The sequence below is a fragment of the Ailuropoda melanoleuca genome, chromosome X (assembly GCF_002007445.2).
Source record: "Ailuropoda melanoleuca isolate Jingjing chromosome X, ASM200744v2, whole genome shotgun sequence".
Lineage (NCBI taxonomy): Eukaryota > Metazoa > Chordata > Mammalia > Carnivora > Ursidae > Ailuropoda > Ailuropoda melanoleuca.
In genome coordinates, this window is record NC_048238.1 from 44,686,327 (window position 1) to 44,700,391 (window position 14,065).

The following is a 14,065-nucleotide window of genomic DNA, read 5'->3' on the forward strand; positions in this document are numbered from 1 at the left end:
CTATACAAAGAGATATATTCAAAAACACAATAGATAAGTCAAAGTGGAATTCTAGAAAATTCCACAGGAGGGCAGGATAAAGAAAACCGAGAAAAGAACAGAGGAAACAAACAGAAAATAAAACAAAACAAAATGACAGACTTAAGCCCTAACACATCAATAACTGCATTAAGTAGAAATGGTCTAAATACACAAATTAAAAGAGACGGGCAGACTGGGTAAAAATAATACTGAACTATATGCTAACTACAAGAAACTCACTTTATATATAATGATGTAAGCTGAAAGCAAAGGGATGAAAAAGGATATACCATGCAACCTTTAATCCAAAGGAGTGGCTATCTTATTATTATATAAAGTAGACTTCCATACAAAAAAATTATCAGAGACAGAGAAGGACATCATAATAATAACAAAACGTCAATCTACCAAGACATAGCAATCTTAAATGCATATGCATCAAACACAAAGCTGCAAAATATGAAGCAATAAATGACAGAACTGAAAGGATTGACACTTGTAGCTGAACATTTCCATACCTCCTTTTCAACACCTGACTGAACTAGATAGGAAATCAGCAACGACAGAGAACAATTCAGCAACACCATCAACCAACAGGAGTAAATCGACATTTATAGAAAACTCAACCCAACAACAGCAGGATTCTTTTCGTTTGACCATGGAACATTTACCAAGACAGAGCATATACCAGGCCATAAAACAAACCTCAATAAACTTAACGAAACTGAAATCACACACAGTATATTCTCTGACCACTAGGAACCAAACCAGAAGTCAGTAACAGAATAACAGGAAAATCTACAAACACACTGCTACGCAATTCATAGGTCAAACATGAAGTCTCTAAAGAAATTAAAAATTACATTGAACTAGGAGCACCTGGGTGGCTCAGTCAGTTAAGCATTTGACTCTTGGTTTTGGCTCAGGTCAGGATCTCAGGGTCGTAAGATCGAACCCAACACTGGGCTCTGTGCTCAGCGTGAAGTCTACTTCAGGTTCTCTTCCTCTCCCTCTGCCCCCACCCTCTCTCTCTCAAATAAATCAATCTTAAAAAAAATTACATTGAACTACACAAAAAGGAAAACATATCAAAATTTGTGGAACACAGCTATATCAGTACTAAGAGGGAAATTAATAACACTAAATGCTTCCATCAGAAAACAGGAAAGTCTCAGATCAATAACCGAAGCTCCCACCTCAAGAAATTAGGTAAAGAGGAGCAAAATAAACCCAAAGCAAGCAGAAAGAAATAATAAAGGCAGAAATCAATGAGACTGAAAACAGAAAGACAATAGAGAATGCCAATGAATCAAAAAGCTTGTTCTTTGAAAAGATCAGTAAAACTGACAAATGTCTACCATGTGAGAAAGAAAAAAGAAGATACAAATTTTCAATATCAGGAATGAAATATCACCACACAGCTAGCCTGTGGGAATACTGTGAACAATTCTACACATTTATATTTGACAACTTAGATGAAATGTATCAATTCTGTGGCAAGCACAAACTACCACAACGTACTCGATATTAAATAGATAACTTTAATAGTCCTAAAACTATTAAATATAATCCATAATCTCCAAACAATTAAATTTTTAAAAGATTAAACAAAGTTAATTAGGCAAAGTATTTAGCATAGTGGCTGGCACATTAGCTAGTACTTGGTAAACAAAGGCCATTACTATTTTTTTCATTATCATTTTATTTAAATCATCACAACCACTCTTGGGAATACAGAGGCTTTGCAGATATGAAATCCTTTGCTAAAGAGTCAGAATTCAAACCCGGTTCTGAAGCCAGTGCCATTTCCTCTAGAGTTTAGAGTCACCCCGGGGGGATGTCCCAACCAATACTTCCCTTATAGATAGGAAAACTGCAAAGGGGTGAGGTTTTGCCAAAGCCCCAGACATCAATAAATGCTCACCAACTAACTCTCCACCAGTGTACGAGTCTCAAAAGTTAAGGTGCATCAGAATCTTCCTTTTTGTTAGAGATCGCTGGGTCCCAGCCCAAGAAGTCACATGTTTAACGAATTCCATTACTGAACCACACTTTGAGAACAGTGTACAATAACGATATGTTAGCCTGCCCATCCCCCAACATCAGAAGCTGTCACACTCCACAGAAAGGGAAGGAATTGAGACAGAATAATGCTCTAAATCAGTGGTTCTGAGGGTGGCCCCCACTCACCTACTGAATCAGAAACCCTATAAGTGGGGCCAACCTATCTTGTCTTTTAACAGGTCTCCCACATGATTCTGATGCATGCTAAAGTTTGAGAACCACTGCTCTACAAATCAAAGTGATTTGCAAAAACCCTGCCCTTTATAGTAGGAGAAATTAAGCCAATACCAATTTCTTTCCGAACCTGGGCTCTGGAGCCAGGTAATTCTAAGTTCAAATCCAGACTTAGAAAGTAATTCCATGAATTGTATACTCTCACCACCAAAATGAAATAGACACCTTCTGTTATAACCTTTCCAGGAAGTAACTTGGCATTACTGTTCCCTAACTGGACTTTAAGAAATCCAGCCTATGGAAGTCATCAGAAACACAGACAGATTTATATCACCTATAGGTATTTGTAGGCTTACCTATTGTGAGCAACCATGAAAAGTCCACGATATTGAGTCATTTTCAGCTGTGTTTAAGTACAATCTTACATGGAGCACTGTGAGCCTAGTGTGTGCGCGTGCAGGTACACAACGCACTGCGTAAGCACCAGCAACCCACCAAGGACCTAGCTGTCAGCTGGCTTCCTTGTTTTCTGCTAGCCCATAGACAGAAGCACGAAGAGACATAAAAACCTGGTCTCTTTCATAGAAAAAACAAATTGAGGCAATTAACCTGTGTCAGGGTGTTCACGGAAACACAGGACCCACCACAGAAATGTGATTAAGGAGGAGCCTGACCCATAAACCCATCTCCGTATTTGTAAATTTGGAATTCTTAAAGGCCTCCTCTGTGGTGTTCATTATAAATGTCAAGTCTCTACTGGCAACAGTGTTCACCATAACGTTTTTCTTTTTGTTTTAGCCAGAACCCCATATCAAAATGAAAAACATTTCCAGAATCCTCAAGTTTCCCTCATATCACAATATTTTATTATAAAAAATTAGAAATAATGTTAAGTATCCAACCACAGAGGAAATGACCAAGTAATTGATGACACATATATATGGTGGGATATCAGAAATGAGGTTTAGAAGAATATTTGACGACCTGGTAAAATACTCACATTATAATGTTAAGTAGGAATAAAAATCAGGCTTTAAAATGGTATTTATAATACAATCCTGTGTTATAAAAATATAGTTTCATATTTTAAGTCAAAAGACAGAAGTTAATGCAATAAAACATTTAACAGTGGATTATGCAGGATAGCAGATTCATAGGTGATTTTTATTTCCTTCTTTATTATTTCTGTCTTTTCTACAGTGAGCATGTCTCACATATGTAATCAGGAAAAAACTTAAAATACTATTTAAAAAAGAAATATCTAACTTTCAGGGTTGGGTGTGGATTGAAATAATTTATGCAAAGTCCCTGTCATGGGGCCTGGCACATGAGAAAGCATTTATTCCAGTTTTCTGTTCCTAGACTGCAGTTAGGGTCTCTATATTGTGGGCAGGAAGGAATTCACTTCCCAGGTTTGAACCAACACACTTCTCACATAATACAAAGCAAAGGCCACAGGCAATGGCTCTTCTTAAGAAGACACATACATTCATTCATTCACTCATTCATTCATTCATTCATTCATTCAAAAATGCACTCAGTATCTATGACATGTTTAGCACTGAACTAGGTTCTGGGGATACCAAAACTGAAAAGATGACATCTCTGCCCTCAAGTAGCTCTGGCTAATGAGTGACACGGTATATTTATGACTATGATATGATGAAATAATTACTTTCAATAAGGATGTACACAAAGTGCAATGGGAACCAGGAGGAAGGAGGCTTTTTACAGAGGTATATGCTGTGCGTTATAAAGCGGAGGACATTAGTGGGAATAGCACACACAAAGAAAGAGGCATAAAGGAGTATAAAATTTTCCTGAACTGTAAGTAATTCAGTTTTGCTGGGACATAAAGAAAGAACCAGGAGGAGGAGTGGCGGGAAATGAGACTGAACAAGTAGATCACAAAGGTCTTGTCTGTCACACAAAGGAGACTGAATTTTACTCTGTAGGGGAACCACCAAAAGAATTTTAAACAGAGGAGTGACTTGATCAGCACTAGCAAAGATACCAGGAATCCTGAAAATCATCTTAATCCCACTTATTTCCAGAGGAAAGAAAAAGGCCCCACCCTGTAGGTCTGTCCTCTCTTAAATAACATGAAGCAGCAAACAGAACTCCACACCTGGCACACAGTAAATACTCAATGAAGATCAGCTGGACGTGAATGTGAACGCGCTACAAGGGGCAATCCCTGCTGAGAGCAGAATTTTAGCAGTACCAGCACCTTCAGTTTAATCTTGGGTGAAACAATAGAAACTCATTTGGAAGGGACTAGTGACAAATGAAAATTGTAGACTCTAACATGCAACAGGAGAAAGGCATCATATACTGTTCTGTTGTACTCCAATGCAAAAATTCCTCTCATGGTTTTCTTTCCATAGCTGAGATTTAAGCCCCAATAATGGGATAACACCAGTTTTTTCCCCACACACTAACCTCTCTGGGATCCTGGGTGACAGGTGCTTATGTGCACACATGGTTAACTAGAGGAAATTCATTAGTGGTTTTACTCCTGCTGTTTTACCCAATATCTCTTCTGCTTAATTCAATTTAGTTGGATGGTTCTGCACTCACTGAGTGCATGCAAAATGCTTTAAATAACCAGGACAGATGTATTAGATATATTTTATAGGCAAAGACAATGGGGCTCAGAGAGGCAAAGCAACTTACCCAAGGACACTCTGATATTAAGTTGCAAAGCCACAACTGAAATCCATGTTTGTTGGACTCAATTATCTCAAGGACATAGTACTGTATCCTACAAAGCCGGAGTCTAAGGCAAAACAAAACTGCCACGATACAAAAATGATACATTCTTTGTGGCTGAAAAAATATTTTGTAAATTAACTCAAAGGGGGGCAAAGAAGAAACATATATGGGAAAAGAGAAAAAGGGGAGACACCAGAAGCCAATGTCAGCTAGGCCCTGGTCTGCAAGGAGGGATGAGAGAACCTGGGTCTGGGAGGTGGGTTGGAGGTAATTCTTTGCCGGAGTCAGGGAAGGGGGGTGTGTGTTTCTGAGCGGGAACCCAAAACTGGGCTGAGAAAGGAGCGAGCAAGTGAGCACCTGTCCAGCCTGGCCTGCCCTCCTTACCTGCCATGAAACCAGTCCTGGCACATGTCACACTCGATCATGAAGCGGGTCACATCATAAGGCAGCCGGCAGAGGCAATACACGGGCACTGAGGCCATCTTCGCCCGGCCTTGGAGCGCTCTGCGGCGGGCCAGGTTCGTAGCGTCAAGAGAAGCAGGAGGCAGCAGCACGCGTCCTTTCTGGACGATGGCTGGGCACAAACAACACTTTTTACCTAGTGAATCAGGTCCCCCAGGGTACCAACCCTCAGTTCACGAATGGGCAGTTAGTGCTGCCTAGATGCAACACAGCTGGTGTGGCTGTAGGGGGCAATCGGAGAAAAGTCCACCCGCCTCTAGAATTTCCTTAAATAAAAGACGGCGTTTGACCGTCAAGGGTTTTGGGTTTTGTTTTGTTTTTTTTTTTCCCCCTCCCTACCTCCTTCGGCCCCAGAGTCAGTGATAACTTCTTTCCGGGTTTCAGGGAAATATCTGACGCCTTTTCAGGAAGCTTCTTTAGTCCCTCACTGTACCCTCTCCTTGCTCACAACCTTTCTTCCCAGGGCTCTATTATGACGTAAACCAGAGCCTAAAGAAATAGGCTGGGATACCTTAGAAAACGCCTCATCCCCAAAATAGGGGGAAGTAGAGAGAGATGAGGGATCCCTGGAAGTTGGCTCAGATTACTCGAGAATTACCTCGATGCCTTCAGGAACAAGGCAAACAAGACTAGGCGCCCAACACAAATCACAGTTCTGGGGTCTTGCTGCGAGTTTAAATGGTCTTCTCCTTCACTCTCAAAATCATTCCATCCCCAACCAATCAGGAGTATCATCACCCCAACAAATGAAAAAAATCTCAATTTCAGAACTGATCCGATCGTCCTCTACTTCAAAGACGACAGGGTTCCCGTTGCACCCCCCAAACTAAAAAGGATCTCCTCTAAACCCCTGAAACTGACTAGAATTTCTTCACACTCCTGCAACTAAGCAAGGATTTTCCGCCCACCGATCAGAAACCGGCAGGCATTTCCTCACAGCCCCCTCAAAGTGACGAGGACTCCCTTGTCCCCCAAAACTGACAGAGATCTCATCACAGATCCCAAGACTGACAGGAATAGTCTTGCAGCCCCGGAAACTTACGAGATCTCCTCACGCCTCCCAAATGACAGGAACCTCCTCACGCCCCAAACCTGACAAGAACGTCTTTCGTCCCAAGCCCTACAGAGACCTCCTCATCTGCAAAGCTGCAGGGATTGCTCACACTCGCGGAGTTCAGTTCCAGCGACGCGCCGGCTGCCGGGCTCGCTCTGGAGCGCCTGGGCGCCTAGCTCAGCGGACGATCAGCCAGCAGTTCCGGCCCCACCGGCAGCGCGCGCCGAATTCTGGGATCGTCACGGCAACGCTGCGAACCTTGCTCGCCTTCCCCCAGAACCACCCGCTGGGTCGCGCGGCCCTGGGCGCCCGGCGGTGCTTCAGGGCAGCTTTCCACACGGTTTTGCCCCGGGCCCGGCGTTAGGGCCTACTGGAGTCCGCGGCTCAGGCCTAGTCCGGTGGCCGCCCGGTGAATAAGCAAACGGCGTCGTCGCTGAGCCAGGAGGAGATCGCCGCGAGCAAACCAACCAGGAATCAGATGCGCCGGCGGCCAGGTCGGAGGGGAAACTGCCCGAAAAGTCGCCGGGAGAAGCCTGGTGGCGGTGAAAGGCGGTTCGAAGTAGTCAATAAAGTTTATTCAAAACAAGGAGGAAGTTGAAGCGGAGAGGGGAGGAGAAATATGGGGTAAACAGCTACCATATTGAGAGTGGCGGCGCCGCCGCGGGGAGGCTACCCTACCGCCATCTTATGAGGGCTGGGCACACGAGGTAACCGCGGCAGAGGCGGGGAAGGGAGGCTAGCGGCTCCCGCGTGACGCCAGCAGAGGCGGGGCGCCACCTTGAGAAAAGGGGACGGGATTCGGCTACCTTTGGACCTGCTCGTTTCCTCTAGGTAACCAATCGAGGCTGAGGACCTTAAGCCACCATCTTAGGCGAGGCAGTCGCTTGGCTCCATTTTGAGTGGGGCCAGAACCTTCCCAGCCTTCCTACTCCTCCGGGTAAACAGGGAGTTAAGTACCCCCCCCCAGGCACCAACATACACACACCAACCCACCCACTCCTCCTCCACCCACTCCTTCCCTACCCCCACACACACCCCCACTCCTCCTCCACCCCCTCCTCCCCCTCCGCAGCCTTCTCGTCCTATGAGAGGAGGTGAAATCGGCGACTGCAAACTGCAAAACTAATGGGTGGCGGCCGGGGCGGGCTTTGGCCAGGGAAGGGGTGGAGTACTCACAGCAGCCTCTGCTCTTTGAGCACATTCAGCGGGCTAGGCTGCCTTGCACGGTCTCCGAAGCATTTATTCTTCACCCTGTAAGGAAAGCTCTGTTGTTATTCCCAAGTGAGGACACAGGTTTAGGGAAGACAAGTGGCTTGAATTTCTGAGCCGGGAAGTTGAACTTTGCACCCTCTACTACCCCCGCGATCTGTCTTTGGTCCCACAGTCGGTCCCTCATTCCTAGTTCCTCCATAAAGCTTCTGTCGACTTCCTAGCTCCCTCTGAATTCTCTTTTCTTTGACTCCATTGTTTCAGTTCAATTTGCTTCAGATACAGTGCAAGGATTTTCATGCACAAGTCCCAGGATTTTCTGACTACAGCCTGAGGGTGGGGTGGGAGAAGGGGTTGAATGAATGGAACTCCACACACATGCTTCAAGATGGCGCTGGTGTTCTCTGACATTCTAGAATATTCTCTAGGAATCCTCTTACTATTTCATTTTCTTAAAGGGTCCCACCACTTTAAACAAGAAAACGTGTGTGCACACCAATTTTCTAAGTGGTGGTGGCTTAGGCCCTGGGGATCCAGTGTTGAAGAGGGACTCTGCAGTGGGGAAATTGCTAGCCAGGGCAGGAGACAAGCTTGCAAGTCAAAAATTGGATTACAAGGTCCAGTAGGTACACAGATACCTCTTGCAAAGTGCAAAGTAAAGTCATGAAAGTGCACCAGAAGCTGCTTACTGCTGTCAAGGAAGGTTTCACGGAGACCTGAAAGTTCTCTAAATTAACAAGCAAGAGCATTGTAGATAAAAGGATCAACATGTACAAATGTATGGAGGCACATGGGAAAACATCCAAAGAGGAGTTAAATATTAGATTTTATCCTGTAAGCAATAACAAACCACTGAAAGTGTTTGAACAAGAGAAACTGAGTCACACTTGTGTCTTAGCCAGGGCGAAATCGAGGTTTAGTGGGACCTGAAGCTTGTACAGTTTGTGAGGTAGGAGTTTAAGGAAAAAATATAGACTTGTGAATACAAAATTAGGCTCCAAGTTAGAGTATTTCTAGAAGCTATTCCTACACCTGGATAATAGCTATAAATAGAAGAGATACAATGTCTCACTAAACCCAAACTAAATGTAACCCCTAAATCAACTTCCATATAGCTGGGTCTCAAAAAAACCAGGCAGCTCCAACACCACCTAATACAAGAGAAAGTGTGACTAGGAGGAAACCAGTGGAAGGGGAAAGCAGTTTTAACCAATTGGGCTTTAAATATATTTTGCAAACTTTATAAAAACATATGACCCTGTGACCATATGGCAGGTGATAGGTCCTGCAGCTAAGGCTTTCTTAGCTTCACAAGGAGGCAAGGGGGGCTCATTTTGGCCATAATAAAATTGGAAAGACACAAAGAAGATTAACATGTCCTCTGCACAAGGATGACATGCAATGTTATGAAGTCTTCCATAATAAAAAGGAGAAATAAAGGGAGACAGGAAGGAGGAGGCTGTTGCATTAGTAATGAAAAAAAAGATGAGGCCTGAATTAGGATAGCTGCAACACAGGTAGAAAAGGATTAGATAAGTGGGATATTTTGGAGGTTGAATAGGCAGGGCTTAGAGACTAATTGAAAATAGTAGGTGAAGGAGTGAAAGGAGTGTGAGTTCATTTCTGGGTTGGGTGTCTGGAATGGATAATGGTGCCATTGACTGAACTAGAGTACACAGAAGGAAAAGCAGGTTTGGTGGGGAAGAAGAAACTAAGTTCAGTTTGGAGCACATTGAGTTCAAGTGTGTGGGGGACATTAATTCACTGGCCCAGAAATTTTTGAGCATCTACTATGCACCAGGCACCATGCTAGGTGCTGAGGATGTAGCGATAACCCCGATAAGATCCTGGCCTCCGTGGAGCTGACATTCTACTCAAGGATCAGTCAATAACCAAACAAATACAGTTTATTCATGTATTTATTGAGCACCTGCTATATACCAGTCACTGTTCCTAGCACTGGGGACTCAAGGCAAACACAAAAAGACAAGGTCCCTGCCCTCCTGTGGATTCACATTCCAGCTAGGGAAACAGACAATAAAGTGAGTCAAACACAAGAATTTCAGATTGCAGTGAGTGCTATGAGCAAGTTAGAAGATAGACCAGGGATGTACTGTATGGTGACTAACATAATATAATAAAAAATATCATAATAAAAACAGAAGATAGAGAAAGATCTGGGTAGAAGTTAGTCCGTTTTAGATAGGGTACTCAAGGAAGGCCTCTTGGAGAAGGTGACATGTGATCTGAGATCTGAATAATACAAAGTGGCGAGGGACGGGACAGAAGGAATAAAAAGTGCAAAAGTCGTAATGGGGTCGGGGGGTAGTTCAGGATGCCCTTTCAATAACAATTCCTGAACATTTATGATGGACTGGGCCAGATACAGGTGGTGACTGGGGTGGGGTCTCCAGCCATGAATAAGAGACCCTGTATTCACCCTTAAGAAGTAAACAGTCTAATGAGGGAGTCAAGGTTCATTGAACAACACAAGGCCGAAAAAAGTCAAACCCTAAGTGTTGCCTATACAGGTGTCAGCAACATGTGTGGGAACAAAAAGCCACAATTAATTCAAACATGTTCACTTAGTATGTCAGGAAAAGCCTTCACAGGAGCTGGCATCTGACCCAGGTACAGTAGTACTCATCCCTGAAAGTTCCTCCCCAGTGTTCTTGGGAGGTAGGGTGGGGGTGCTAAAGGGTAATGGGAAAGGCAAAGCAGACAGGGAGGTGAATCTGAGGCAGATTTTGCAACAAAGGAACTCTTGGCACTGCCATGGGTAGGAGGCTGCTGGCTGCAGCCCTGGAAATGTGTTGTCTGGATGTGTCCCTCACAGCAGCCGTCCATGATGTAAACTGGCTGCTGTAGAAGGAAGCTGCCCTGGAATCTTTCCTCCCCTACCCCACCTCCACTTAACAGTTATGAACATTTCCTTTTAATTGCAGATGCAATAGTAAATGCATTCCCACTGTAAACATTCAAACAGGCTGAAGATACCCTCTGACCACTACTCAATCCCTGTTTGCTTCCTTAAGGGGAACCTCAGTGGCTTCTTTTCTAATTCATCTCTCTGCATATGTTATGTACATTTAACTGTTGAGATGAAAAATGATAAGGGCTAAAGTGGACTGTAAAGTACAGGAGAAAGGGGGAAATGGGAAAAATCACACAAGGAAGAACAGGCTTGCTCCAAAACAGACTGGGAAGTACAAGGACAGTGAAAACAAAAGAAAAATAATGACAGATAACATTATCTGAGGATTTACTATGTGCTAAGCACTGTTCTAGGCTCCTTATATGCATGCATTAACTCAGTCTTTAAAGTACCTCTTGTACTATCCCCATTTTAAGGATAAGGAATACAAGCATATCTTGAAAATATGGTGGGTTCAGTTCCTGAGCACTGCAATGAAGTGAATATTATGATAAAGTGAGTCAAATGAACTTTTTGGTTTCCCAATGCATATAAAGGTTATGTTTACACTATACCAGTCTATTCAGTGTGCAATAACATTATGTAAAAGAACCAACATAGATACCTCAATTTAAAAACACTTTATTGTTGGGGCACCTGGTTGGCTCAGGCAGTAGAGCATGTGACTCTCGATCTTGGGGCCATGAGTTCAAGCTCCATGTTGAGCACCAAACTTACTTTACAAAATCCTTTATTGCTCAAAAATGCTAACATTCATCTGACCTTTCAGCGAGTTATAATCTTTTTGGTGGTGCAGGGTCTTGCCTTGATGTTGCTGGCTGCTGGCTGATCAGAGTGGTAGATGCTGAAGGCCAGGGTGGCTGTGGCAATCTCTTAAAATAAGACATCAATGAAGTTTGCCACATGGATTGACTCTTCCTTTCAGAAATGATTTCTCTGTAGCATGTAGTGCCATTTGATACCATTTTACCTACAGTAAAACTTCTTTCAAAAGTGGAGTCAGTCCTTCAAGCCCTGCCACTGCTTATCAACTAAGTTTATGTCATATTCTACACCGTTTGTTGTCATTGCAACAGTCTTCACAGCAGCTTCACCGGGAGTAGACTCCATCTCAAGAAACTACTTTCTTTGCTGATCCATAAGAGGCAACTCCTCATCCATTAATTGTATCATGAGATCATGGCAATTCAGTTACACCATCAGGTTCCACCTCCAATTCTAGCTCTCTTGCCATTTCTACCACATCTGCAACTACTTCCTCCACTGAAGTCTTGAACACCTCAAAGTCAAAAGTCATCCATGACTTTTTTTAAAGAATAGCCTACATTTTGTTTAAAACCAACTAAGCACTGATAAAAAAATCTATCACGGCAGCTGTGATCGCACAACAAAACTTAACAATAAGAACTGGGCATGTAATTCATTCCTCACATCATCTGCTGGGCCTGGCAGAGGACACCCACCTCCACCAGAGCCTCAGAGGAAGAATGAGACCCCTGATGGAGAGGGCTCAGGAGGCAGGCACCCTGCCCTTCTCCAAGCTTGTGAAGGGAAGGGGCTATGCAGCTCTGGTTGTCTGCTCTGCACTCCTCCTGGGCCATGGGGTGGACCCTGATCAGCAACTCCTTAGTGGCAGTGAGTGGAGGGAGAGGGGTGAGGAACCATCTGGAGCTGTGCAGACAATGTGAGTCCCCCTTTCTCCTTCAGTGTCTCTGAAATCCCCACAGGGCATCTGATGGCCATTGCAGGGTCCTCGTTGCAGGCACAAGTCTATAAAGCAATCACCTTTTCTTTGGCTGAAGGCAAATCAAGATTCTGAGAGGGAAAACGCTCTGCTTGGAATCAACTTCTTCTAAACTTTTGTTAATGTTGATATGTTGACTTCTTCCCATGAATCTTGAATGTTCTTAATGATATCTGGAAAGGTCTGGAAGGTTTTCAACTTACATTGCCTAGATTCATCAAAGAAATCATTATGGCAGCTATACTGTTAGGAAAGGTATTTCTTAAATAATGACTTGAAAGTTGAAATTACTCCTTGATTCATGGGCTACAGAATGGATGTTGTGCAGCAAGCATGAAAACAACATTAACTTCATTGTACATCTCTATCAGAAATGTTGGGTGACTGTGTACACTGTCCTTTGGAAAGGAATCTTTTTGTCTGAGCAGTAGGCTTCTATAGTGGACTTAAAATATTCAATAAACCATGTAAACAGATGTGTTGTCATCCAGGCTTTGTTCCATTTATAGAGCACAGGCAGAGTAGATTTAACATAATTCTTTTTTTTAAGAAGTAAACTCTATGCCCAATGTGTGGCTCAAACGCATGACCCTGAGATCAAGAGTCACATCCTCTACCAAATGAGCCAGCCAGGTGCCCCGTTAAGGGCCCTAGGATTTTCAGAATGGTAGATGAGCATTGACTTCAGCTAAAAGTCACCAGCTGCATTTGCACCGAACAAGAGTCAGCCTGAAGCCAGGGATTGGCTTCTCCTCTCTAGCTCTGAAGTCCTTCCAATCGAAGGCCATTCTGTCTACATTGAAAATTTGTTGTTTAGTGTAGCCACCTTCGTGAATTACCTTAGCTGGATCTTCTGGAGAACTTGCTGCAGCTTCTACATCCAGCACTTGCTGCTTCACCTTACACCTTTGTGTTATGGAAACTACTTTCCTTGAGCCTCATGAATCAACCTCAGCTAGCTTCAAACTTTCCTGCAGCTTCCTCACCTCTTGGCCTTCCCACAATTGAAGAGTTAGGGCCTTGCTCTGGATTAGGCTTTGGCATAACGGAATGTTGTAGCTGGTTTGATCTTCTATCCAGACCACTAAACTTCCTCCATATCAGCGCTAAGGCTGTTTCACTTTCTTTTTTTAAAAAAATAAATATTTAATTTATTTATTTATTTGATAAATAGAGCAAGCACAAGCAGGGGGAGCGGCAGGCAGAGTGAGAAGCAGGCTCCCCACTGAGCAGAGAGCCTGACGTGGGGCTCAATCCCAAGACCCTGGGATCATGATCTGAGTTGAAGGCAGATATTTAAATGACTGAGCCATCCAGGCGTCCCAAGGCTATTTCACTTTCTTATCATTTGTGTGTCCACTGGAGTAGTAATTTTAATTTCCTTCAAAAACTTATCTTTTGCATTCACAATTAGACTGTTTAGTGCAAGAGACCTAGCTTCTGGCCTATCTCGGCTTTCAACGTGTCTTCCCCACTAAGCTTAATCATTTTTAGCTTTTGATTTGAAGACCCGTAACTCTTCCCTTCACTTGAACACTTAGAGGCCATTGTAGGGTTATTAACTAGCCTAATTTCAATATTGTTGTGTCTCAGGGAGTAGGGAGGCCTGAGGAGAATGAGAGAGATGGGGAACAGCTGGAGGGTGGAGCAAACAGAACACAACAATATTTATCAATTAAATTTCCTG

The 14,065-nt window shown here is 43.5% G+C and overlaps 2 protein-coding genes and 1 non-coding gene across 9 annotated transcripts in view; 1 reads left to right on the forward strand and 2 right to left on the reverse strand.

The window, feature by feature from the left end:
• Positions 1-6,833, reverse strand: part of PHF8 (PHD finger protein 8) — a 105,535-nt gene extending 98,702 nt beyond the window's left edge. For 2 of the 6 annotated variants that reach the window (XM_034649345.1, XM_034649346.1), the window contains exons 1-2: positions 6,479-6,833; positions 5,359-5,548 (exon numbers count right to left, since the gene is read on the reverse strand). In XM_034649345.1, the coding sequence (XP_034505236.1) occupies positions 5,359-5,456 (98 nt within the window). In that variant the 5' untranslated portion in view covers positions 5,457-5,548; positions 6,479-6,833. The remainder of the gene's footprint in view (positions 1-5,358; positions 5,549-6,478) is intronic. The other 4 variants (XM_034649343.1, XM_034649342.1, XM_034649341.1 and 1 more) reach the window with 4 other exon arrangements.
• FAM120C (family with sequence similarity 120C) overlaps positions 6,824-14,065 on the reverse strand; it is a 146,408-nt gene continuing 139,166 nt past the window's right edge. The window contains exons 18-19 of one of the 2 annotated variants that reach the window (XM_034649335.1): positions 7,667-7,741; positions 6,824-7,023 (exon numbers count right to left, since the gene is read on the reverse strand). In XM_034649335.1, the coding sequence (XP_034505226.1) occupies positions 6,858-7,023; positions 7,667-7,741 (241 nt within the window). In that variant the 3' untranslated portion in view covers positions 6,824-6,857. Of the gene's footprint in view, positions 7,024-7,666; positions 7,742-14,065 lie in introns of those variants that run through there. The other variant, XM_034649338.1, reaches the window with a different exon arrangement.
• Positions 9,018-9,125, forward strand: LOC117797535. Its single transcript, XR_004622550.1, has one exon. It is a non-coding gene; the product is annotated as a U6 spliceosomal RNA (small nuclear RNA).